Source organism: Equus asinus, chromosome 25, assembly GCF_041296235.1.
Source record: "Equus asinus isolate D_3611 breed Donkey chromosome 25, EquAss-T2T_v2, whole genome shotgun sequence".
In the NCBI taxonomy this organism is placed as follows: Eukaryota; Metazoa; Chordata; class Mammalia; order Perissodactyla; family Equidae; genus Equus; species Equus asinus.
Window position 1 is genome coordinate 19,578,237 of NC_091814.1, and position 24,120 is coordinate 19,602,356.

Genomic DNA, 24,120 nt, shown 5'->3' on the forward strand with positions numbered 1-24,120 from the left:
TATATGCACACTCATTTTAGCAAGGAGTTTTCAGTGGTGATGTCAACCTTGCAGTTGCTGCTCACGTGACCTAAGGCATGGTGGGCAGCTGGTTAGGGAGGGTCACAGGCTCCGGGTCTGTGGGAGTCACCATTTCCAGGAGATCCTAGGATGCAACCAGCAATAAGCTATGCAACCAGTGTAGCATGAACCGGAGAAGTTTCTTGCATCAGAACTCCATGGGCAACTTTTGGCTAACATGGGAGGTGCAGAGACTCCAAGAAATATGAGGAAAGTTTGCTAAAGTCTTTACAGTGAAGGAGAGCTGGGGGCACTCAGATGAGTGCCTATAGTATTCCGATTTGGACTTCTCTAGAGTCTTTTGTTGTAAAGCAGTTTACAATTTGTAGAGGAGTTATGTGTTGCCTCCGCAACTCAAAAAGGCCTAAAAGATGTTAAGCGTGTTTTAATCAGCATTGTGAGTGTTAAAGGGTCAATAGTTGTTTCTTGGCCATGTCAGGGATAGGGCAGCCCTCAGCTCCCCAGATAAGTTTTAGGAACTTAACCAAGGTGGCAGGGTCTTGTACTGTGTGTGTGGCAATGGCCCATCTCCTTTTTGTAAGCTCCTTTGTGAAGATCTTTAGGTCCTGACTGAATGTGACAAATGACCCAGCGATCCTACTTCTGGGTATATATACAAGAGAATTGAAATCAGGATCGTGAAGAGGAATCTGCACTCCAGTGTTCACTGAAGCATCATTCACAATAGCTGAGATATGGAATCAACCCAAATGTCCAGCAACAGGTAAACAGATGAAGGAAATGTGATATATTCATATAATGGAATATTGTTCAACCTTAAAAAAAAGAAGAAAATTCTACCATTTGTGAACATGGGTGGACCTGGAAGATATTATAGGAAGTGAAATGTCAGTCACAGAAGAACAAATACTGCATGATTCCACTCACAAGGTCCCTAAAAAAGTCAAAGGTATAGAAGTAGACAATAGAATGGTGGTTACCACGGTTAAGAGGAGGAGGACATGGGGCCTTATTGTTCAATGAGTATGAAGTTACAATTATACAAGATGAGCAAGTTCCAGAGATCTTCTGCACAACATAGTGACTATAGTTATAATAAGATACTTTGTACTTAAAAATTTAAGAGAGTAGATCTCATGTTAAGTGTTCATACCGCACACACACACACACACACAGACACACGCACGCACAAAAGAACAAAGGGATACAAGGAAATTTTTGGAGGTGATGGGCATGTTTATTACCTGGATTGTGGTGATGGTAACATGAGTGTATACATATGTCCAAACTTACCAAATTGTGTTCATTAACTATGTGCTGTTTTTTTATAACAATAATACCTTAATAAAGCTGAAAAAAGAAAAAGGAAAGAACCATCAAAAATGGAGTCAGTCTCCTCATTACAGGGCAAAGTCAAAACTCCCCAGCCCTTTCTTAACCCAAGGAAGGCACTGGCTGCTCCTCAGTGTGGGCTCTGACCGAGAATCCTAGGTGAAAGTCACACAGCAGCCTCCCTGAGTTATGTAAATGCAGCGTTAACAGGCTCCTTCAAGGTCTGGAGACATTAATAGAAATGGTGCTTGACTCCTGTTTGAGAAAGAGCAAAGAGGTAGCTGCTGAGAGGTGGGGCTTCTGGGTCTGTGAGGTGGTGGACACAGGAGCAGGTCCTGCTCAGCCTCCAGCTTATGCCATGCCCCGGGAAGTGGCTGTGTGTGGACTGAAAGGTGATTTCTTAGAGCTGCAGTGATGGCTGGGGCTTAGCTCTCTTGGGGAATTGCCGCTGGGCGTGTCCAGGGAGATGAGCTTTCCTTCCGCGGCTAGGGAGGGCTTGGTAGCAGCTGCATGGGGCCTCGGCTTCCACAGCCTTGCCCAGGTCATGGCCTTCAGGGACACCTTGTCATTCTTAGCTTCCCACAGACTTAAAGAAATTCTGGAGCAGCTTCAGATCACCTTTGCTGCTTCACCTTCCCGCTCCTTGTCCTTGCCAGAGAGACCCATATTCCTCACACACATGACCCTGTAACCAGTGCCTGGCTTCCTGTAACACCGCCCCCACCCAGAACTTCCTCTGCCTCAAGCCTGCTCCTCTACCACGTCCACCACCTTGGGACAAGCACTGGGGAGCAGTGGGGACAGGAAGAGCTTTCACGTGGAGGCCATGGCCAGACTGATGAGGGGTCCACTTCCTGCGTGTTACTCTCGGGAGAGGCAGCTACCACCCCAGAGTCATTATTTCCTGCACTCATGGCTGCCACAGGACTTGGGCCCTCATCTGGCTTCTGCACACAGGAAGAGTCCCTCAGCTGACAGAATCCCCACCTCAGTCTCCTCACATGGAGCAGGGACAGGGCTGGCCTGGACTCCTCTTCCTCAAGACATTAGTGATCCTAAGACGCCTGGAATCCAGTGGATGCATGATGGAGGGAGTTGAAGCTCAGGGAGGGTGAATGTGGACCTCTGACCCCTCCAGTTGCTGATGTGTTAGCACTTTGTCCTGGGACCAGCTGGGCCATGTGGTCATGACTAGTTTGGAGAAATCAGTCCCATGCAGCAAATCTTATCATCTTCCCATGGAACCATCCCAGGGTGTCTGCCCTGCACCCCAGGGCATGCCCCAAAGGGCAGCATGATGAAAACTCTAGTGAAACTGCCCCCTGGACTGGACCAGCAGCTGAAAGGAATGGGATATAGGCAGGAACAGATGGAAGGAGGAGCCTTGAGTTTGGGAGGAGGCTGACCTGGGTGTCCCAAGGTAGAAACAGACACTATGCTGGCTCCACTGATGTAGGTCTTGAAGGTCACCCCTCTGGGCTACCTCGAGGGGAGCTGAAGGGACCGAAATGCTTTCAGCCTGAAGAAACAGTGCCCATGACACCTCCACCATGAAGCCTTTCCTGATTCCACCAAGCAGAAGTGACCTCTCCCTCCTCTGAACTTTTTTGTATCTTTTTTTCTACATAATGCTTTCTGGTATTAAGCCTTGTAATGGGGTAGCTCCATATTGGATTTTTCCACATCAATGTGAATGTGACTCCCCAGTGCTTGGTCTGCCTCTTACTCCTTCATCTGTCCCCAAGGGCCTTGTTCCTAGGAGGTGATTGGCAGAGTGGGTTAATTAATAAATAGGAAGAACGTATCTCGCAGGGAGCTGCCCCTGAAGCCACGGTATGAGATAGTCTCTGCCCCAGTGAGGGCAAGGAATGAGTTTAACTTAAGCAAGAGGGAGACAGACCAGATACAAGGAAGAACTTACTGATTCAATAAGCTGATTACACTGTCAGGCAGTGGCAAACCCAAGTAAATCCTACACCTGCTTGAAATCAAGAGATCATTCTTCTATCAAGGTGAGAGCAGGTTGGCTTCTGTGGTACTTCCGGTGGTCCAGTTCTGGGCTGGGACAAAAAACAGAGTTGGAACAGAAGTCTCCTCCAGTTGTCTGGGGTTGACCAGAGGCCCAGGGTTAGTGGCCATGAGGCCACTCAGTGCTCAGGAGGAGGGCCTGATGCAGTTTAACAGCACAGAGCAACTGAGCGAGGCTGGGGTTGTCAGGCCACCGCCCCTAAGAAGGGAAGAAACATGTACCTAGGACTTCCTGTGTGACTGAGGCTGCGCCAGGTGCTTAGGACACTTTATCTCATTTCACCCATGCAGCAACGCTGTGAGGTAAGCGTTGTGAGCCCTCTTTTCAGGAGAGGAAACTATGGCTTAGAAAGTTCAGTGAATTAACCCAAAGTCAACATGACTACCTTTGAAATTTGAACAGAGGTCTATTCTAATTTTACTACACCAGTTGCCTTCCTAGAATCATCCTAGTCTTCCTAGGATAGACTGGATGGACTCAGTTTAAAAAGGAAGATTTCTCATCTCTTTTCAGTAAGAAGACATTCACGGTTCTGGTTTCCAATGCCCTAGGTGTCTGCAGCAGTGAGGCCAAGAGTTCTGGAGCACATGGTTCTGGAGTTCAGGATTCTGGAGCCTGTGTTCCTCTGAAGGGGATCCGAGGAGGTTCTGTGCTGCTTCATGTGATCAAGGAGCCGGGAGCCGAGCTGGAGGAGATCTCATGTACTTTGGTCCTGAATCAAACTAGAGTCATGCTGCAAGTCCGCAGTGGGTCAGAAGAGGCTCCAACCTGGGTCAGCCTCCAGGACAAGTACAAGCAGAGGATCCATGTGCCCAATACGACGTCCCTGTGGACTGAGACCTTGACCTGTAAGGACAGTGGGCACTACCATGATCCAGCTTAACTGGAGGAATAGAATTTAACCAGATTTTCTACCTCATGGTCGATGGTGACAGCTGTAGACATATTTTGGGGACCCCTCTCCCTGGTCTAAAGGTGAATCTAGAAGCAGACAGCATAGGCTTTAAGTCAGTACACCAAAAATCCATGCTGTGCTGTGACGCAGCCAGGCAGGCCATCTTCAACCTGGGCCAACATGATCTGCAACCCTTCGTCTCAAGACTGAAGATGGCAGCTGGAGAAACCAGCAACAGGAAAAGGTAGAAGGTACCCAGCTCCTACATCCACAGCTGCATTTCTTAGAGATTGAGGGAGCAAATAACGACCCTGGTCCTTGCCTCCCTCCACACATATATAACGTCAGCATCTCTGAACTTGTTTGATGCATAACCAAGGAATTCTTGTCTATGTTACCCTTAATGCATAATCTAGAGAAAAACCAGATGTACCCTAACATATATGAAACCTAGTTGTAAGTTTTTTCCTCTTCCCTGCAAGTACACCGTTTTGTTAAAGAGATAGAAGCTGCTCTGAAACTCACACACCTCAGAGCAGGTCCTCAGAATTCCCTAGATTCAAATTCCTCACTTTGATTATCAAATAGACACCTCGAATTAACCTTCACCCAGACTCTTTATTTCAGTCGACCCAGCCCGCATGTCCTGTCCACTCCACACCCCTCCCCACGCTGCTTCCCAGCTCAGGCATGCCTAGGTCTTGCAGGGTTGAGTGCACCTCAGCCGGCTTCTACAGTCACGGCTGCCCTTCCTGTCCTCCCTCGCTGCATCCTTATGAACTTGGCCAACAGTCTTTCCTCTCCGAGTCTGTGTCTATGTCTATCTCTCTCTGTTTCCTTCTCTCTGTCTCTCTCTCTCTGTCTCTCTGTCTCTCTCTGTCTCTCTCTCTCTCTCTCTCTCTCTCGCTCTCGCTCTCACACCCCCCCAGCCCCCCCCGCCCCCCTACATTGTGGCTTGCTGCAAGATCCTATCTTGCTGTTTTGCCTGCCAGAAGCTGTGGATTTCCTGTTCTTCCTCTTTGCATTTCTACTGTATCAAATCCTAATCTCTCAAGGTACAGGCTTGGTAAAAGCCATGTATTCATTGTATTCAGAAAACCCAAGGAGAAAAAGTCTGTCAGTAATTTTCAAAATGTTGCTCCATTAGTGTTTTAAAAAAAAGAAAAATGAAAAACTGCTTAAAGCTTTAAAATTACATCAACCTTTAAAAATTGCATTTGGACTAGTCTCCAAGGAAGAACACCATTACCAAAGAAAGTTTTGTTCAGTGAAGAAATAATATAGTGACCATTTCTTACGTGCCCACCATGAAGATTCTGTAAGGGGTGCTATATTTACCATTTATAATTTTTTTAAAAGACTCCACAATTCAAGTTATATTTATAGTTAAGAATATGTCCAAAGTCAGGCAGCTTTGGTAGAGCCAAGAACCAGACTCAGATCTTTGTAACTCTAAAGTCAAGTGCTTTCCATTACAGACTAAAAGTACCAAATATCTTTAAAAGAGAGGAAAAAATATCACCCATTAAGATTGATTGACTCACACAATTCCCTGCAACAGATCTGCAGATAAGCTGGAAACACTATCTGATTATGGATATATATTTACCATCAATACATGGTTAGATTTACTAAGGTTTTTTTATCTATTTCTTTGCTCAAAATTTCTACTTTTCCCCACTTCCTTCTGCCTGTTCTTTCTTTGAAGTGTTTTGGTTTTGCACCATGGGCTTGATTCCTTCCCCAATCTCTTCAAACAGTTAGTGCGCACACGTGCCCTGAGCAGTGGGAGGCTCCCCACAGGTCAGTTCCGTGTTCGCCCTGCTGGACCCTACAGGCTTCACCCATTTTTAAGGTGGTTTCTGGGTTCAGAGTTCCAGTGTGCACTGAGAATCACACCCACACCCTGCACAGGGCAGGCTTGGATTCCAGTTTCTCACAGATTCCTCTCATGGTCTAGGGCAGGTGGCAGCCCCTGAGCTGATGTCCCGGACAGAAGACGGGAACTTTTTCAGCCTGTATTCACCTGAACCCTTTTTGCAGCATCTCTACACTGCCACACTTAGATTCGTCCCCACCGAGGGACGTATTACATGGGCCTCTGAGGTTTATATCTGGTCCTAATAACCCCTCGGGACACCAGAACTTCCAGCCCCACTCCTCCCTTTAGCATCCTTTAATTCCCTTTTGTTTCTGTAACTGGAGTTTTCTGAACGTAAGATACATGATTAAACATTTTTGTTATGTTTTCATCAGGCATCATTGTGTGGTCAGAGTGTGAAGAGGGGCTCTGAGTCACTTCAAGGGCCCTGTTGTCTGGAGGCTTCCTAAGAGCCTTTTCCACCCCGTGGTCTCTGTGGCCCACAAACCACCCACACATGGGGCCGAGGCAGCCGTGGCTTCAGGCAGAGATGGGAAGCCCACTGAGAATGCAAACTCCGTGTCCATATTTCTACTTCCAAAATAGGCAAGAGCCATATTTTGCTGATAGAAAAAAGAGATTTCTGTGCTCCAAAACTAATGACTGTAGATGCAGAAAATAAAGTTCTTTCAGCAAGTTACAAACAAAAAACACACCAGGTAAGACACGAGAGTGGTTTTATACATATTTCTGAAATGAAGTAAGCACTAAAGAAACACGTTAAGGATGAGACTGATGAAAACTTGGGAAAGATGTGATAGGCTATTGCCTCTGGGCTTGACCGCAGAGGGCTGTGGGGCAGGGTGGGAGCAAGCCAGTGATAGGAACTCCAGATAGGATGAGCAGGAACACAAAAGTGAGGGAGCCTGGCTCCCACTTACCACTTCTCTGGGAGGGGAGTGCCTCCTCCCAGGGAGCCGTGCTTAGTAGAAATCTGGGCATGGTGTGTGTATACAGAAAACGGCTCTAGAATTGCCAGAAGTTCTCTCAGCCTGGGTTCCATATTGGGGAGATTCAGAGGTTCTCATGAGCTCCTCTGGGGGAGACAAAGTTCTGATAGGGTCACAGGCCAAAAGGTGAGTGAGGTCAGGATAAGGGAAGTCCAAGTGCAGGGACCTCACCATGAGAGGCTGTGGCACGGACCAAGGACATCAGCAGCATCGCTCATACCGGCCTGAGACAAACAGGAAGAGCCCCATCAGCAGCAGACGCAGCAGAGGCAGATAGGGAGACCCAGAGACCAGAACACAGTTCCCTGGCAAAGGCCCACAAGGATGACAGAGAACAGCAAAGAGCTGGAGCTCTCTCCACCTCGACAAGGCAGGGAGGGAGAGAGGGGCAGCAAAGAGGATGAAGCTTGGAGGCAACAGGAAAGGCCTCTCGTGGCTTCTCCTGCGTTGAAGTCAAGCAGTTGGGTTCTCTGGGTGTGACAGTGTTTAGGCTGATTCTTTCTCTCACAGGGCGTTTTCATAGGCTCCTTGGATATCCCTCCTCTGCCATGCTGGAGATCTCTCACCTACCTTGTCACAGGTAATGCACTCTCAGGATGGTCACTTAAGTCTTTTTATTTGGCCCCTGGTGTTGGCTGGTCCATTTCCACACAGACTCTCTCCATTGGAGCTCTATTGCCTCTCCAGATGGACCTGTTGTCAAAGCCCTTTTACGCTCCTACCTCTGGTTGGTGAAAAGTGTGTTCATTTGACTCACCGATCCCGATGCAATTTCTTCCCTCTTGGCAGCCAGTGCTTTACTATGGGTTGTTTTAGCAGCATTTCTCCCCTTGGGTTTATCAGGTTTAAAGCAGACCCCTGTCCAGTGCATCCCCAAGCTGCACACGTCTAGCCCTCTGAAGGGCCTCATTGAAGCCCTTTCCACCATGTTCGAGGTGAGGGGCAGGCACCCATTGGGTTAGGGGGACTCACAGCAGCACAGCTCTCTCAAGGGAAATTCTCTTCCCCCTTATCCCCAAATCCTAACCTTTTTACGTCTGCCGTTTGGGTAAGAGACCGTTAACATTTCAAACCAGTTTCCAGACCCTTTGAAAATTCTGCATATGGGAAGGCATTTGCCCAAGAAGTTTTATACGGCTTCCAAGTGCTCTGGGGGTTGTGAAGGATCTGAGCATGTGTGGAGGGCAAGCAGGTGTGATTCCAGCTGTGTGATGAGGGGTTGGGGTGTGAGTGGTGGAGAGAGTTGATAGATTGGCTGCTTTCCCTTCTCTAAAATGGAGATTCTGTATCATTTTCTCCTTATATGAATTTGAACAAACTGTTACATCTCTACAAGCCTAAGTTTCTTCAGCTGTGAAGTGCCCTCCATTCCCAGCAGGGCGCTCTGGAATGAAATGAAATAACGGATGAAAAATTTGCTCCACAAATGCAAGTATAATTATTGTGTCACCTCTTGGCCCAGAACCAATGCCCATTCCCCAGATCCTGGTTGACTCCATCCACCACACCAGGCTAGGGCAATGTCACCCAGAATGCAGGGCCACGGGAGCTGTAGAGGACCTGAACACAATCTGGGAGAGCAAGAGCCTCCTCAGGGAGCTGGAGCAGACTGGGACACCACATCAGCCCCTGACACTTGAGCCCCAGCTGTGAGGCTGTCCCTGAGCCAGCCCGACATCAGCATCACCTGTGTGGGCAGCAACCATGTGGACCAGAACACTGCCACCAACGGCACTGGGGAAGTCTATTGATCAAGAAAGTGCCCAGCAGGGTGAGTGTGCCCAGCTCCTGAGACACTCCTTTCCCAGGAGATTGGGGGTGCGGTAGGTTGGCGCTCATCACCCCCAGGAAATGTGATATCCAACATCTCCAGCCCTTGGGACAATACCAGATGAGATGAATCAGAGACAGTAAAGGTGGCATGTGACCCAGGAAATTATGGGAGATCAGCAGAATCGGGGCTTTTAGGAAGAGCAAAGAACAGCTATGTCAGGCACTGATGTTTCTCTCTGCCGTGGTCTAAATCCATCCTGAAGGGCCATTGAGTGGACAAAGAATCATCTCTGTAATAAACAACCTGAAGATGGAAACTTGAAGATAAAGCCAGGTTTTGACCCAATATTAGAGGAGAGCTTTCTGTAGTCAGAGTCATTCAAAAATGGAATAGATGCTTTGGGACACAGTGAGGTCCCTGTCACTGGTGGAATGTAACCACAGGCAAAGTGGTTAACAGGTGGGTTGTTATAAAGTGGAGGATGGAACAGGACTCCACAGTGAGTTTGCTTCCAACATGGACATTCCTGGATTCTAGGAAACTCTCTGTGGCAAAAGCACATAGGATTATTGCAAACCCCAATGTCCCAGTTTCCCAGAACCACCAGGTGGAGTGGAGGGCCTGCACTGAGCCAGCCCACCACAGGGAGTGTGGACAGTCCCAGGACCCATCACCCAGAATCCTCTCCCTCTGCTCCATTTCTGACCCGATGGGGACTACAGCTCTGTTTCCCCCATTGCTGTGGACGTTGCTGGCAAAAGGCCTCTCTCCTCGGGCTCCTTGGGAAGCCGGGAGTTCAGCTCACAAGAAGGGTTTGCAGTAGAAGGGAAGAGAGAGGTGCTCAAGCAGCCAGACAACTGCACTGGGGCCTTCTGTCTTTTCTTGTTCTTTGTCAAGTTTTCTAAATCATAAATGGACGCTTTCTACTTCTGCCAAGTTTAAAAACATATTTGTTGGCATGAAAATGTGTTATTTTTTAAGGTTTGAAGGAATCTACCTGTAATAGCATGTGGCTCTTATACCCTTAAGGAGAAAATACTTAAATAAGTTTTACAATATTTTCTGTACTGATTTTTGGCAGTTTATACATGCATGTAAGTCAATTTTAGTATTCCATATTTTTTAGAAATTGTTGATTTCATGAAGATTTTTAAATTGAATAGACATCAACTACATATTACATTCTCTTAGTTTTTCTAGTTGTTATTGTGGCTCTGCTGCTGTAAATATGAGAGGATCTCACCGAATGGCTTGTGATAAATCAGGTGAAGATTCCAGCCCTGAGAACTACGGAATCCCATTGCTCAGTTCATGACTTTTCTTTCTGGGTCTGTTTGCTAAAGTGGTTTGGTGGTTCAGCTGGTGGTGTGCGGTGTGTTGAGGGGGTGTCCTCTCCCTCCACTCCCTTCACTACAACTGAGAAATGAGAGAAATACGTGTGAGTATTTCTTTGTTTTTTTTTTTTGTCTTTTGGAGACTAAATAAAACATCACACACCTGGATCACAGGAGAGGTACAGAGATTCAAGATCAGAGAGAAAGGCAAGACTTAATCTCACAAATGAACATGACCAAAGAAAAATATGTTAATCCGGGGAGGGTTAATAAGAAACAGAGCATAAAGAGAGGTGAGCGACAGAGACAAATGAAGTTCTGTCAGGTGGGCAGGAGAATCCCATGCCCTGAGCAGGTAAATCCCACCATGGAGATGAAGAGATCAGATTAGAAAGCCATTGGCATCCACACTAGCAGTGTCTACTCACCTGTCCTGACTCAGGGCTCCCCAAGCAGCCCAGTGACACCTTCCTTTCCTGTGTAGCCTATCTTTGGGAGAGGACACACCGCTCAGGCTAACAGGACCATCCAGCCCAGTTAGCAAGTGTGCCTCTTACTACAAATTAATAAATCAGCATTCTGGTGGTGCCTATCAGTGTCTTTTGACATTTGTTATCAAGATTTTGCATCTCCAACACAAATCACACAGGACAATGGATGAAATGGAGCTTCTGGGCTCAGGCTCAGAGTCTTTGTGTCAGATTTTGAACCTTGGTGAGCACATCAAAGTAATTCCAACCTGTGGGGTCTCATCATTCACTCATTCTTTCACTCAACCAACATTACCTGCACTGTGTGCTGAGCACACAGTGAGAACTGTCTTGGAAGACAAACTCAGTCTCTCCTTGCCATGTGCACTCCCATTTGAATTTAATGAAGGCTTCATGTAGACCAACGTTTTAGTTCTCTATCCTGATCATGCATCACAATGACCTATTGAGTTTTTAAAAATACAGATGATCACCAGTTTGGGGTAGGGTCCAAGCTTCTGTTTTTAAAATCTCTTCCATTGATCTGAGGAACAGCCAGGTTGGTGAGCTGGGTCATGGGGAGTGTCCATTTGAATCACTTAGACCACAATTTTCGCTTTGCCTGCCCTGTGTAGAGAGATCCAGAGATATTGGGGATTATTTCAATAAAGATTCTGAAGGCATCAATTCAACACAATAGAAAATGAAAATGAACATAAATACTTTAATGACTTTCCAAGATGATGTGCTTCTGGTTGGCACATATGTGGCGTTATCTGTCTGAAACACAGCTCTGCTCATGTCACTGCCCTGCTCAAAAATTGTAATAGATGACCTTTTTTCTGATAAGTGTTATAGAGACTCTGATGCTACAGAAAAAGAGATTCCAAAAGTAACCACTGTTAACTTCATGACATATCAGCTTTTAGACTTCCTTTATGCCAACATAAACATATGTTTGTATATATTTATAATACAGGATAATATACATATTGACTGATAACTCATTTAATATCTCAGGGACATTTTCCCACTTAAATATATAAAGACGCAATTTATCCTTCTTATTACGTCTATAGTACTCCACTATATGCGGATAGACTACCTTATTTAACCAGTGTACAGCTGTCAAGAGTGGGGGCTTTAGAATCCAACTCCAAAATTTAACCCCAGCTCTGCCACTTCCTAGTTATGTGACCTGGAGCAAGTTCATTAACATATCAGTGTTGCAGTTTCCTGGGAAGAATAATGGTATTTGCATAATAGGATTTGCAGTTTACACTTTGAGGCCTCCATTCCCATTGTCTTTAAACTACAGCCCAGATTAAACGGCCCCTGACTCACAGCCTTTTGAAGAACAATGAGGAAAAACAGAGCTTGGAGGAGGGAGGATGGCGCCTGGAGGAGTTGGCAGCTTTAAATAGGGAGGTCAGGGGAGAAGATAACCTTTGTACAAAGACCTGAAGGAGGTCAGGAAGTGAGACAGGCAGACACGTGGAGGAAGAGAATTCTAGGCAGAGCAAAGGCCCTGAGGCAGGAGCATGCATGGTACATTGAAGGAAGGACAAAAAGCCCAGTGTCCTAAAGTGTATTAAGGGAGGAGGAGAGTGTGAGAGATGAGGTCTGATGGTACAGAGCCTTGCAGATAAACTGGACCCAAGGGGAGTTCTGAGCTAAGGAGTAATGCGATGCTACTTAGGTTTTGTAAAGACCACTCTGGATGATATTTCAAAAATAGATATTAAGGGGTTAAGAAAAAAGTAGGGAGACTGATGTTACTGCAATAATACAGGTGAGAAATGGACCTGGGGCCAGGGAGGAGGTGAGATGTATTTTGTTGTGAATATATGTATCAATATATATGGATATATAAATATTTGAATACATGTACTGAATGAAAAGATACCAGTATTTGCTGATAGACTGTGGGGTATGAGAAAAAGAATGAAGTCAAGTATGACACCAAGGTTTTGTGGCCAGAGCAAATGGAAGGATTGAGGTGACATTTTTGGGATGGAAAACTGAATGGGCAGCATACAGTCTGAATTGGGGAGTCTCAATTTAGATGAGTCAAGCTGGAGATGCCTGTTATACATGCAAGTGGAGATGGCCAGGAAACAGTTGGAAATTTATGGTGTGGAGTCCAGGGGAGGGATCACATCTGTGAGTCCCTTTTGCCACATAAGGTCATAAAGTCACAGGTTCTGGGGACTAGTGCGTGGCCATAACATCAGAAAGAGAATGAGCGCAGGTAGTAAAGAGAGGTGGTCTGGGTGGTCTGGGTATGAGCCCTGGGATATCCCAGAACTTGGAGGTTGGAGAGATGGGAAAGAAACTGATAAAGGAAACTAAGGAGCAACCACTGAGTAGGAGGAAAAGAATGGCGAGTGGGGAACGCAAGGTAAAGACAGTCTTTCGAGGAAGTATAGGTTCATTGCTGCTGAGAGGTCACAGGAGATGAGGGCTAAGAATTGACCACTGGAGTTAACAACCCGGAGTTTCCTGAGAACCCGGACAAGAGCAGATTCAATGGAGTGGTGGAGTCAATTCATGACAAGAGAAAATTCCAGTGAGGAGATGTCATCATTTTCTCTCTCAGCTTTCTGCTCAGCTTGAGGGAAAAGAGGTCAGACACAGTCTTTTTATGCATCCCCCTACTCCTCCCTTATCCATGCGCCATCCAGCAGGTTCTTAACATTGCTTCATAATGCTCAAGCCTGTAGCTCAGAACTTTGCTTTCTGAGGGCATGGATGAAGCAGCTGAGCTGAGCTGAGCTGGGAGGGAAACAAAGAGACCCAGGAATCTAGGCCAAGAGACAAGGTACCACAGTTTATAGTACCAGTGGGTCCATCTCTGACACAAGAGCTGGGATTCAAGGCAGAAGGCAGATGCTTTGAGGAGGTGAGCACCCCCATGGAGGGGAGAAGCTCCCGCACACCACAGTGCACGCTGACTCAGGTCCTCAGACAACATGAGGCTGGAGCTGGAGTAGGGAAGTCCCCACTTCAGATCTCTGGGCCAGGGAGAGTCATGAGAGGTCATCAGCGGGGTCATGGGAGGTCATCATGTCCATTCTTGCTTCCACATGGACTCACTACCAGAAGGACCTGCAGCAGCCTCTGTGCTCTTGGTCTCAGCCTACTGAGCCCCTGTGGGAGGTTGGGTGGCCCAGATCCTTCACACAGAGAGGTGCTTGTCTTCTTGGTCCTGACCTCCTACAGACCCAACACCCTCCTGAGGGAGCCCCAGGTTAGTCCAGCAGGGAAGACTCATGGCTAATCCAGGATAGACTGTGGCAGTGGCCTTAGTTATGTCCAAGGCATTTGAAAAAGTCAGATGTAGGAGAGACCATTTCCAAACCTTTGGAACCAGACAGGATCCATGGATCACATGACTTGGAAGGAGGTTTTAGGCAGGATGGTAGTATTTCAATAGGCAGGGTTGGGAGCAAGGAACAGGGAGAGGGAAATCTCATTCTAGACAGAGGGATGTCAGTGAACAAAGAGAGGTTGCCCTGGTCTGAGGCCAGCATGATTGTGGGGGACTGAGAGTCAGCAGAAGTGTTTGGAGAGGGCTGATTCAGACCTTCCCACAAGCTTCACCCCTCACAACCCACTGCAGCCCCATTGGGGTGGGTCAGAGGACACTGCACATCCATTCTAACCACCAAGGGCCCCTATCCAAGACAGGAGAAGAACTAAAGCTGTTTTCCTAAGAATGCACCTTCCAACTTTGGGCCTCTGGAATCATTCTCTGGAAACAGAAGAATAGAAAGGGCCTGAAAGCACAGGCGGTCAAGAACAAGGGCTCTGGCTAGTACATAATGTACATTAGACATTCCCTCCAACACTCCCATACACACACTGCTCAACATCCCCAAGGGAGCTCTACGCAAGGTACAAAGGAAGCCGCAGGCTGCTGCCTTTGTGGGCTCCCACCCATCCATGCTGCCTCCATTGACCCTCAACTCAGCAATCAGCACCAAGGGCCTCACTCTCTCCTTTGTGGCATGGTCAAAACCTCTACACAGTTCCCATGCTTGTGCTCGTGTTCTCAGAAAGACATACAGAAATGGTTGTGGAGATTAACACATGCACAGTCAGGAGGGTTCCCTTCGGGAAGCTTCACGAGGAGAGCGGTCAGGAGCCGAGTCAATGACAGAGGAAGAACCCATCTCCTGCAGGCATGCGGATCATGGAGTGCAGCTTGGAGAGGCTTCAGAGAAAGTGACAGGGCCACATGTGCCCAGGGAGTTGAGGACACAAGGGTCAGAGTAACACAGACCAGGGGCAGCTGGAGCTGGACCAGAGGTGGAAGAGGCAGGTGTCTGCAGGGATCAAGCTCAGCATGGAGGTGTCCTAGGAATGCTGATTCTCCTGCTTTCTCCAAGTAAATTATCTTCATGATCTGGCCTGACTTCTGGACCTCACTGCAGACAGTAGTGAGAGTCTCCTTTGCTTCTAGATGTCATTCACCAATATCCTAGGAATGCAAGACAGCGAGTTCCTAGAACAGCTGAGGGATAGAGAGGCCCCAGAGGGACCCACATGGAACCAATACTACTGATATGAACTGCATGGGAATTCCCCCAGAGTCTCCACTGCTACACTGGCCCCCATTGTAAATTTTCTTAGTAAATCCAATGACTATCTAGAAAGAGTTAAAGAGACAGCAGGGCCATAAATGCCCAGACCCAGGCACAGAGGGACCTGGGAGAGCCCTGTTTGGCACTGCTCCAAGCTCTCATCTTCTTCCTGACCCCTCAAGACTCCTGCTGGCTCAGCTCTGCATAGTGGATGTCACCATGATGGTTCCTGTGTTCCTCCTGCAATTCTATACCTGAGTCATACACAGAGTGGAGCTTGAATCTGGGCCTTGGAAACCTGTAACCTCCCCCACTGCTATGAACTCCAAGGCCATGTCTACACACCATGCCCTCCACAGGGACATTCCCTGAGCAGTAAAATGCAGGAGAAAGGGAGCCAAGGACCCAGGAGGGATGGGAAGTATCTAAGCCAGAAAGGAGAAGTGCAACCTGCCTCTTCCAGCCTCCATCTTCTTCTCACGTGTCTTCCAAAGGCAGAGTCCAGCCCCGAGGAAGAACAGCACGGCCACGGTGATCCTTCGGATGGCTTGCAGGGGGCCTGCAGTGACCTGTCCATGCGAATCTGTTTCCCTCACACAGAGAGAGTGGAGAAGTTTAAGGCAACAGAGAACTTGAGATACCCATTGCCAAGGAGAGATAGAGAGAGCAGGTGGAGAAGTCTGAAGGTCCAGGTTCAGAAGCCGAAGAGAGAGGAGCATGGAGATTCATTCATTCAACCAGTTCCCGAGTTCCTCCTTCATGCCAGGGATATTGAGATGAACCAGACTTGGTCCACGCCCTTGGAGCTCATCACCCAGCAGGGAAGACTGAGAGAATAACAAAGTCTGCCAGCCAGAGGGATCACAGTGCAATAGAGGTTTACACCTTGCACATAGGTCTTCAGGGAAGGCCTCCCAGAGGAGGTGATGGGTAACCTGAGTCTTGAGGAAGGAATAGGAGTTTACCAGATACTCATGACGGGCAGGACATTCCAGGAGGGAGATGCACCACATTGAGGACATGACCATGTTAAAAAGCCAGCTCCTGGGAGTTGTCAGCACCCCACTGTGGCAGGCAGGAGAGGGAGAGGACAGGGAGGAGCCGGGCAAGGAAGGTCAGAGGCAGGCAGGAGTCTGTTCTCAGAGGGTCTAATGGGTCACGCTGAGTGTTGAACTTTATCTGAGGCTCCAGTACGGGGGTGAGGGGAGGGTCACAGGGGGTTTTCTGTGATGCTGACACATCATATCCCTCCAGCAGCTCATGGAGGAAAGGGTAGAGTGACGAGGCTGCACTCAGGGGTACCAGGTCATCCGTTCATTCAATGGAACACTGTGAACAAACTGCCAGAAGCTGAGCTTGGTACAGGGATTCAGAGGAGAAGAAGAGAGGTCCCTGCCCTCAAGGTGCTCCAGGCTCTGGAGGATACAGGTACATAAACAGAGCATTGCCGCTCAGTGGGGGCCCAGGGACCTTCCTTAAAGGTGATGCCTGAGGACAGGATGGCTACAGCCCCTGCAGGGCCCTGAGCAAAATGAGAATGAGGAGCCCTGTGTTCAAAGATTGTCAGAAATTTCAAGATGGCCACCGCAGAGCTTTAAACCCAGCACAGAGCTCTGTGTGACAACATGGGACACATGCTACTGAACTCAGCCGTGCGTGAGGGAAATCCTTCAATAGGAATAAGGCAAGAAATGAAGGAAAAGGTGGGAGGAATGATGGGGGATGAAACAGCACCTCCAGAGGCTCACAACCTTGAGTAGCAGAAGGCATTCAGGACTCCAAGCAAGCAGGTCGGTGTGAGTGTGTCAGTGACCAAAACATGAGCAGAGGAGCATCAGAGCCCTGAATCCTACAGAGAGTCCCTGGAGGTCAAACGCTTCAGGCGACACAGACAAATGACACAATCCAGGTTCTTTCCCGAAGACCACTCTGCATTCCCTGTGGAGGACGGGTTGGGTGGGAGAGGTGCTGGACAGCTGCTGCCCACCAGCAGGGGCAAGAGGTGAGAGGCATAGACATGACAGTCATTTAAAGGGAGAAACAAGTTGGATGTGCCTCCCAGACTCCTGCAGGGGGTGACAAGGTGGGGGTGGTGCTGATAAACATGGTGGGGAGAAAAGCCCAGAATCCTCAGACCCCAGAGCTCCCTGAGCTCCGACAGGGCCCCTCCCCTCCAGCAGGTTGTACTCACCATAGTCACAGAATTCCCCAAGGAATGTGGTGACAGTTTTCTCATCCTCGGAGTTGCTGACCACACAGGTGAGGCTGGCATTGGGCTGGCTCAGAGGCAGGCTCACAGCCAGGGTCCAGGAGTTGTAGGCTGGTTCCAGCTCCCTTGGGAGGTCCTTGCTTTCCCAGGTCACATGCAGCTCCTCTGTGACCCCTGCAGCCCTGCACTCCAGCGTGATGTTGCACCAGCCTCCTGTGGTGGACACTGACTTGACCAGGATCTGGGGAAGGGGCACGGGCTCTAGGGTGGGAGGGACAAGAGAATGGAACCTCACGTGAGTGGACAACATTACAATTTACACATTCTCATCCACTATCTCACTGAAGCTCTGTCTTCCTCCCTCTAGGAAGGTGAGACATTTTATAGATGAAATAGAATTTACCCAAAGCTAAATATGTTGCAAGAGACAAGAAGGAAGGGAGCCACTGAGTTAAGCCTTATGTGACTGCACTAGACTGAACAAGGCTTAAAGTCTCCCACAAGAAAATAAAGCTGCCACTCTACCTCCCCAAGGCCCATTATTTTTAAAAAATGAGTCTTTCCTAGAAGGAGAAGAAGTCAAGAATGAAGGACTTGTCCTGGTCCTGGGCCCTCGCCCTGCTTCTCCTGCTGAGATGATGCCTGGACTACACAGCCCACGGTGAAGAAGGACGTCTGGCCAGTTCTGGGAGTCCAGAGGCAGACTCCACGCACCCCAAAGTGGAGACATTTGTGGGAGATGCAGTGGTAGCCACTAAGAATGACACCCCCGAGTGTGGTTAGAACGTGCCACTGGACTTGTGGTACACAGAGGAAGATAAGTGACAGGTTTACAAGCCAGTCATAGAAATCCCATGGGGCCCTAAAGCTGTCAAAGCCACTCTCCATAGGAGGGTATTTCTCTATGCAGAGGAGCTGTAGGGTAAGAAAGAGGTGCTAAATGAGGTCTTCAGAAGTGGGGCAGGCTAGACTTGCTCCTACGTCTATGGAGGCTCTTGGGGCTGGATTTCGTGAGTGAGGCTGGCCTCGACTGGGGCTGAGGAAGATCACAGGGCATAGGGGAGATGAACAACAAAAGAATTTCTGAATTACGGCAGGCAGAATAGTGCCTCCCCGCCAGAGATGTCCACATCCCAATCCTCAGGAGCTGTGAATATGTTAGGTTAGTGACAAAGAGGAATTCAGGTAATAGATAGAGTTAAAGTTGCTAATCAGCTGACATTAAAATAGTGAGATTATTCTGGATTATCTGTATGATACCAATGTAATCACAAGGACCCTTAAAAGTAAAAGAAGCAAGGAGAATTCAGAAGGATGCAATGTGAGGAGGACTTATACCGCCATTGCTGGCTTTGAAGACAGAGGAAGGCAGGCAGCCACCAGGAGGTAGAAAAGGCAAGAAAATGTTTCTCCCCTGGCTCCTCCAGAAAGGAACACAGCCCTGCCAACACCCTGACTTTAGCCAAGAGAGACCCGTGTCTGAATTCTGACCTACAGCACAGAAAGATAATAAATTTGTGTTGATTTAAGCCTCTAAATTTGTAGCACAGTAGTCCACCCTTATCAGTGGTTTCGCGTTCTGCAGTTTCAGTTATCCATGGTCAACCACGGACTGAAAATATTACATGGAAAACTCTAGAAATAAACAGGTCATGTTTTAAATTGCGAGCTATTCTGAGCAGCATGTCGAAATATCTCATCATCCCACTCCACCCAGCCTGGGATGTGAATCACCACTTTGTCCAGTGTACCCACACTGTGTACACTACCCGCCCACTAGTCACTTAGAAACTGTCTCAGTTATCAGATGACTATGGCATTATTGCAGTGCTTGTATTCAAGTAACCCTTATTTTACTTAATAATAGCCCCACAAAGCAAGAACAGTGATGTTAGCAATTTGGATGTGCCAAAGAGAAGCTGAAAAGTGAAAAGGTGAAAATTCTTGACTTAATAAAGAAAGAAAAAACATTGTATGCCAAGGTTGCTAAGATCTATGGTAAATTTTATTACGGTATGTTGCTATAATTGTTCTATTTTATTATTATGTATTATTGTTGATCTCCTACAGTGCCCAATTTATAAATGAAACTATCATAGGTATGTAAGTATAGGAAAAATATCATATGTAAGAATTCTGTACTATCCACAGTTTTATGCATCCACTAGGGGTCCTGGAATGTATCCCTCATGGATAAGGGGTGACTACTGTAATATGCTATAGCAGCAATAGAAAACTAATACACAAATCAAGAAAACTTAACCCTATAAAGAAAAATAAGTGTTATGGCAGAAATTAAATTTCTGCAAATTTCCATTTTCCTCTCCCAAAACACTGAAGTGACTTCATCCCTGGTGTGAATCTCAGCTCTGCTCTCCGTTTGTGCTGAACCCACTTGTCCTAATTTCAAGAGAGAAAACACAGCCTGAAGTCTGGCTCTGGGAAGGAGTCCTGCAAAATAGGGCCTGTGTAACACTCATAGGCACAAAAGAAGGTCATAGCCATGGGATTGAGGTGAGGGGGTGTCACGTACCGTAGACAGTGAGGTCGAAAATCCGGTTAGATTCCATTCCCCCAGGAAAGTTGGCTCGAGCTCGGTACTGCCCACTGTCCTCAGGGGCCAAGTTCTCAATCCTCAGCGACGTCATGTTGGGCACATGGACCCTCTGCATGTACTTGTCCTGGAGGCTGACCCAGGTTGGAGTCCCTCCTGACCCTTTATGGACTCGCAGCATGACTGTGTGTTTAATGGCGGGGCCAAAGGCCCAAACGATCTCCTCCAGCTCAGTTCCTGGCTCCTTGATCAGATGAAACCACACAGAACCTCCTCGGATCCTCTTCAGAGAAATGTAGGATCCAGAATCCTGAACTCCAGCGCCATGTGCTCCAGAACTCTTGACCCCAGTGCTGCAGACACCTAGGGCATTGGAAACAGGAATGTGAATGTTTTTAGATCAAGAATAAAAGAGAGAACCACAGGACCCATCTTTTTTGTGTGTGTGTGGTGAGGAAGATTGACCTTGAGCTAAGAACAGTTGCCAATCTTCCTCTTTTTTTGCTTGAGGAAGATTGCCACTGAGCTAACATCTGTGCTAATCTTGCTTTACTTTTTATGGGGGATGCTGCCATAGCATGGCTTGATGAGCAGTGTGTAGGTCCGCACACAGGATCTGAACCCATGAACTCTGGGCTGCTGAAGTGGAGCTCAAGAACATTCATTCCAGCATTCCTCCCTGTCTATGTAGGTGTGGTCTCTGAATCTTTCTTTGAACAGGTTGGTACAGCCTCCTGATTCCCTCATTACTTAATGAGTGAAGTAAAAGTGTTCTTTAACACCTCAGTCAATCATGGCATTAGAGTTAATTGCATGTTGAAACATGCAATTTTGGGTACAACAACGGACACTAACTGTAAGTGCTCTATTTAACCTGGGGCTCAAGGGAACAGCCCCTTTCCAATGGGGAAATGTGCAGATGGACGAACTGAGAGACAGCATTTCAGTCTCCATGGTGGCACCTTCCTAAGGGATTTTCACAGTAATTCTGACTGAATTATGTTTGTCTATTTTCCCCCAGTGTTGGTAAGAGGGGGTCAGCACAGGGAAACAGAGAGAAAGAAGCTGATATTTTCTGCTCCACAGACAGAAACTGAGAAGCTATGGCCGAGATTCTCAGCCAGCTGCTTCTGAACAGCACAACTGCAGTGAGCTTTCCTGAGCAGGATTTGCAGACCGAGTTCCACACACTGTGGGGAAGGAGATGATGTCTTTCCAGATGGTCTGGAGACCCCTCTCAGGAGCAAAGACAACAGAACCTATGGAGAAAATGCTATATAATTTAACATATTTCTCCACTTAAATAATATTGAAGAAGTGGAGAAAGCCTACATTTTAGGGCTAACGCTCAGTTATCTGGTTAAAGGGGTCTAATGCAAAACTCATCAGGAATTCAAGACAACCTGTGTGTAAATTCTCTCTAGTCCACTAAATTTCATATAATTCCCCGCAACTTCATATAGTGGCTTGGAAATTAGAACAAAAAAATTCAAGAATGAAAGCTTTCACCTGAATTCCAATTCACTAGTTGTTATTTTCCCATTAGTTCTTTATTTAGTGTTGTTTTACATAAACATAAAATCTCTGATAAAGTCATAGATGAGATATTCGGCCGTCCTTAGCACAGTCTTTCTTTCAGTTTCCTTTTTGCTTAACCCTCCCCTGTCTCTACCTCTCTCTCCTCAATTTCCTCCCCAAGTTCACCCTCTCCTGGAACCCACCTTAGCAGTCTGATGTTTCCTTCCACATTTTCTCCATTTATAAACATGTGGGTATGTAGACACCCTTAAATTATGAAGGTTCTTGTTCATTTTCAAAATGAGAATTTCATTGCATTCAGTCTCCTGCATTTTGCTCATGGAAATTCAGGCATCTGACTTCATGGAAATGGGAAATCTCTTCCAGACAACTGGTACATTTGTTTTTTTATCCTCCATATTATTCAGTTTGTTTAATCGTTTCTGAACTAATGGGTACCCCCTTCGTTTCCAGAGTTTTTCTCTAAAACAGTGCTTTGTCAGTCTGGGAGTGGAGGGAGATGCAACCCATAAGCATGAAAAAGGCATCCTCCTAGAAGATTCACTTTATGCGAAGATGAATGCTTCTTAACATTTAAGGTGAAAACTAACACTGTAGTGGAATGCAAAATTCACAAGTAATTTGAAGTTAAATGTGAAACTCCCAGGGACTCTCTCCTTGCTGCTTGGAGCTGAGCCCCAAACCCAGGTGGGGAGAGCTTGTTCACTCTCCTTTTTCAGAGAAGCCCAGACTGGAGTTGATTCCTCCAGCCCAGACGTGGCTGTGCCAGGTCAGACCCGTCCTCCACATGACAGCTGCAGAGGCTGGCAGGTCCCCTCTGACTTCCAGGCCAGGGGTGCCCCATTCCCACCAGGGAACACTGTCCCCAGGAGCAGCTTCTTTGTCTGTCTCCCTCCCTCTCCCCAGGCAGCTCCAGGCTTTCCTGGCTTCCCTGTCATTGTAGCAGAAGTGGCCTCACCTCCCTATTGATGGTCCCTTGATGTGGCCAAGGCCGCCCTAGCTCAGGGTTCCCAGACTCCCCACAACCAAAATGCCATCGGTTCTTTCTGTTCACTCCTGGACTCGAAACCAAATGCAGTGCGTTTGCTAAATTAAAGACTTGTTTTGTCTTTTTGTCCACCAAAGACAGCAGACGGGGGGGAGAGAGACGCTATCCCCTGCTCCACCCCGCTGCCCTCCCTCCCAGGAGCCCAGACCACTCACTGAAGAGGAGGCTGCTGAAGCCCAGGAGCCAGGAGGCCCAGCAGAGGAGGGGAGTCTTCTGAGCAGGGCCCCATCTCAGGCTGCCTGCCAGCCTCTCCCGCTGCAGAGGAAGCATCTAGGAGGCAGAGACAAAAGCAGAGGAAAAGCTTCACTCAGACAAGCCGCTTATGCTCTTCCCTCCCCAGGGGCGGAGCTAAGTATTAGTTCTGGCATGGAAGCCCAATAGTGAGAGCCATTTAGATCTTTCCCACCATCCCCAGCACCTACAGTAGGACATCACTCGTAATTACAGAATAAATCATAAACAGCCTCACTCTATCCTATGCCAGGCACTGTGTTGGAGAGACCCCTCCCTGTGGCAAAATCAGCTCAGTGATCTCACCCTTTACATCCCACGCACCCGTCAAACCCTTACCTTCTTTTCTGGTCAACAGCCTGCCCCAGACAACCCTATCCAGCAAGACTAGCCTGTGGTCAGCTCAGAGGTCACTTTAGCATATCCAGCCTGGGCTAAGCCTTTCATGTCCTCTTTTCCCATCCTATTTAATGAGTCAAATTTCATTCAGATTTTCCACAAATTCCAACTGTCACTTGCCTAGGTGAGAAGCTCTGAGCAAAAAAGCAAAGCTCTTTGTGTGAAGTGTCAAATCCCCACACCCCAATGCACATGTTGCCGTTTGCCTATTGCTTGCGCCTACATGGCTTTCTCAGCGGCCACTAGTGCTAGTGATGCTCCCCACACAGGGCGTAGACTAACCTCTACAGAAACTGACAGGCTCTTAGCTGCATCACAACAGGCTTTTCCTCTAAGCCTCTGCCAGCCCTGCTCCCGCTATCACAGAGCGGCAGGGACAGAGACCTGCACATCCTCCTGGCCACAGCCTCCGCTGCCTCAGACTCACCACCCCTACTGAGGGTCAGGCCCCGGACTCTTCCCCGAGAGTGGATACTCTGCAACATCTGAGAACTCTTGCCTCCCGCACCCTAGGGGAGCAGCCCCATCTTCCTAATCCCCAAGCAGTGCCTCCTTCTCCTCCCCACGGAAGCTTCCCCCTCAGCTGCCCAGGTAGAACACCCCAAGGCTGGAGCGCAGGACTGGCCCCATGACCATGCACTCAAGGTAGTGAGGGCACTGAGTACTAAACCCATTTTATGAATGTGAAACCCAAGTCCTAAGGGGTTGTACAACTTGTGAAAGGTCACACAGCAAATCAAGGGTCAGGGTCTGGATTCTTAACAACAAACTCTGGAAAAAAGTCCCCAAAGAAACAGCTGCTGTCCAATCCTACTGTGTGACCTCAAG

At 47.8% G+C, this 24,120-nt stretch overlaps 1 protein-coding gene across 2 annotated transcripts; it reads right to left on the reverse strand.

Annotated features, from left to right (window-relative positions):
* Positions 1–10,394: 10,394 nt before the first annotated feature.
* Positions 10,395–22,989, reverse strand: LOC106828439 (T-lymphocyte surface antigen Ly-9-like). Of its 2 annotated transcripts, XM_014836902.3 has the most exons (5): positions 22,818–22,989; positions 20,055–20,438; positions 17,504–17,782; positions 15,767–15,895; positions 10,916–11,353 (listed from the first exon to the last, which is right to left on the reverse strand). In XM_014836902.3, the coding sequence occupies exons 1-5, from the start codon at positions 22,930–22,932 to the stop codon at positions 11,322–11,324; spliced, it is 939 nt and encodes a 312-aa protein (XP_014692388.1). In that variant the 5' UTR covers positions 22,933–22,989; the 3' UTR covers positions 10,916–11,321. The 2 variants fall into 2 exon arrangements, with proteins under 2 accessions (XP_014692389.3, XP_014692388.1); XM_014836903.3 differs by lacking the exon at positions 15,767–15,895 and having other exon boundaries at positions 10,395–11,353; positions 22,818–22,973.
* Between the last annotated feature and the right edge of the window lie 1,131 nt (positions 22,990–24,120).

Excerpts from the sequence above, each read along its gene's own strand:
- LOC106828439 (XM_014836902.3), bottom strand. The coding sequence starts at position 22,932 with ATGCTTCCTCTGCAGCGGGAGAGGCTGGCAGGCAGCCTGAGATGGGGC. Across the intron at positions 17,783-20,054 it reads TTTCGACCTCACTGTCTACG|AGCCCGTGCCCCTTCCCCAG; the intron begins GTACGTGACACC and ends CTCCCACCCTAG. Across the intron at positions 15,896-17,503 it reads TGGGGAATTCTGTGACTATG|ATTCGCATGGACAGGTCACT; the intron begins GTGAGTACAACC and ends TGAGGGAAACAG.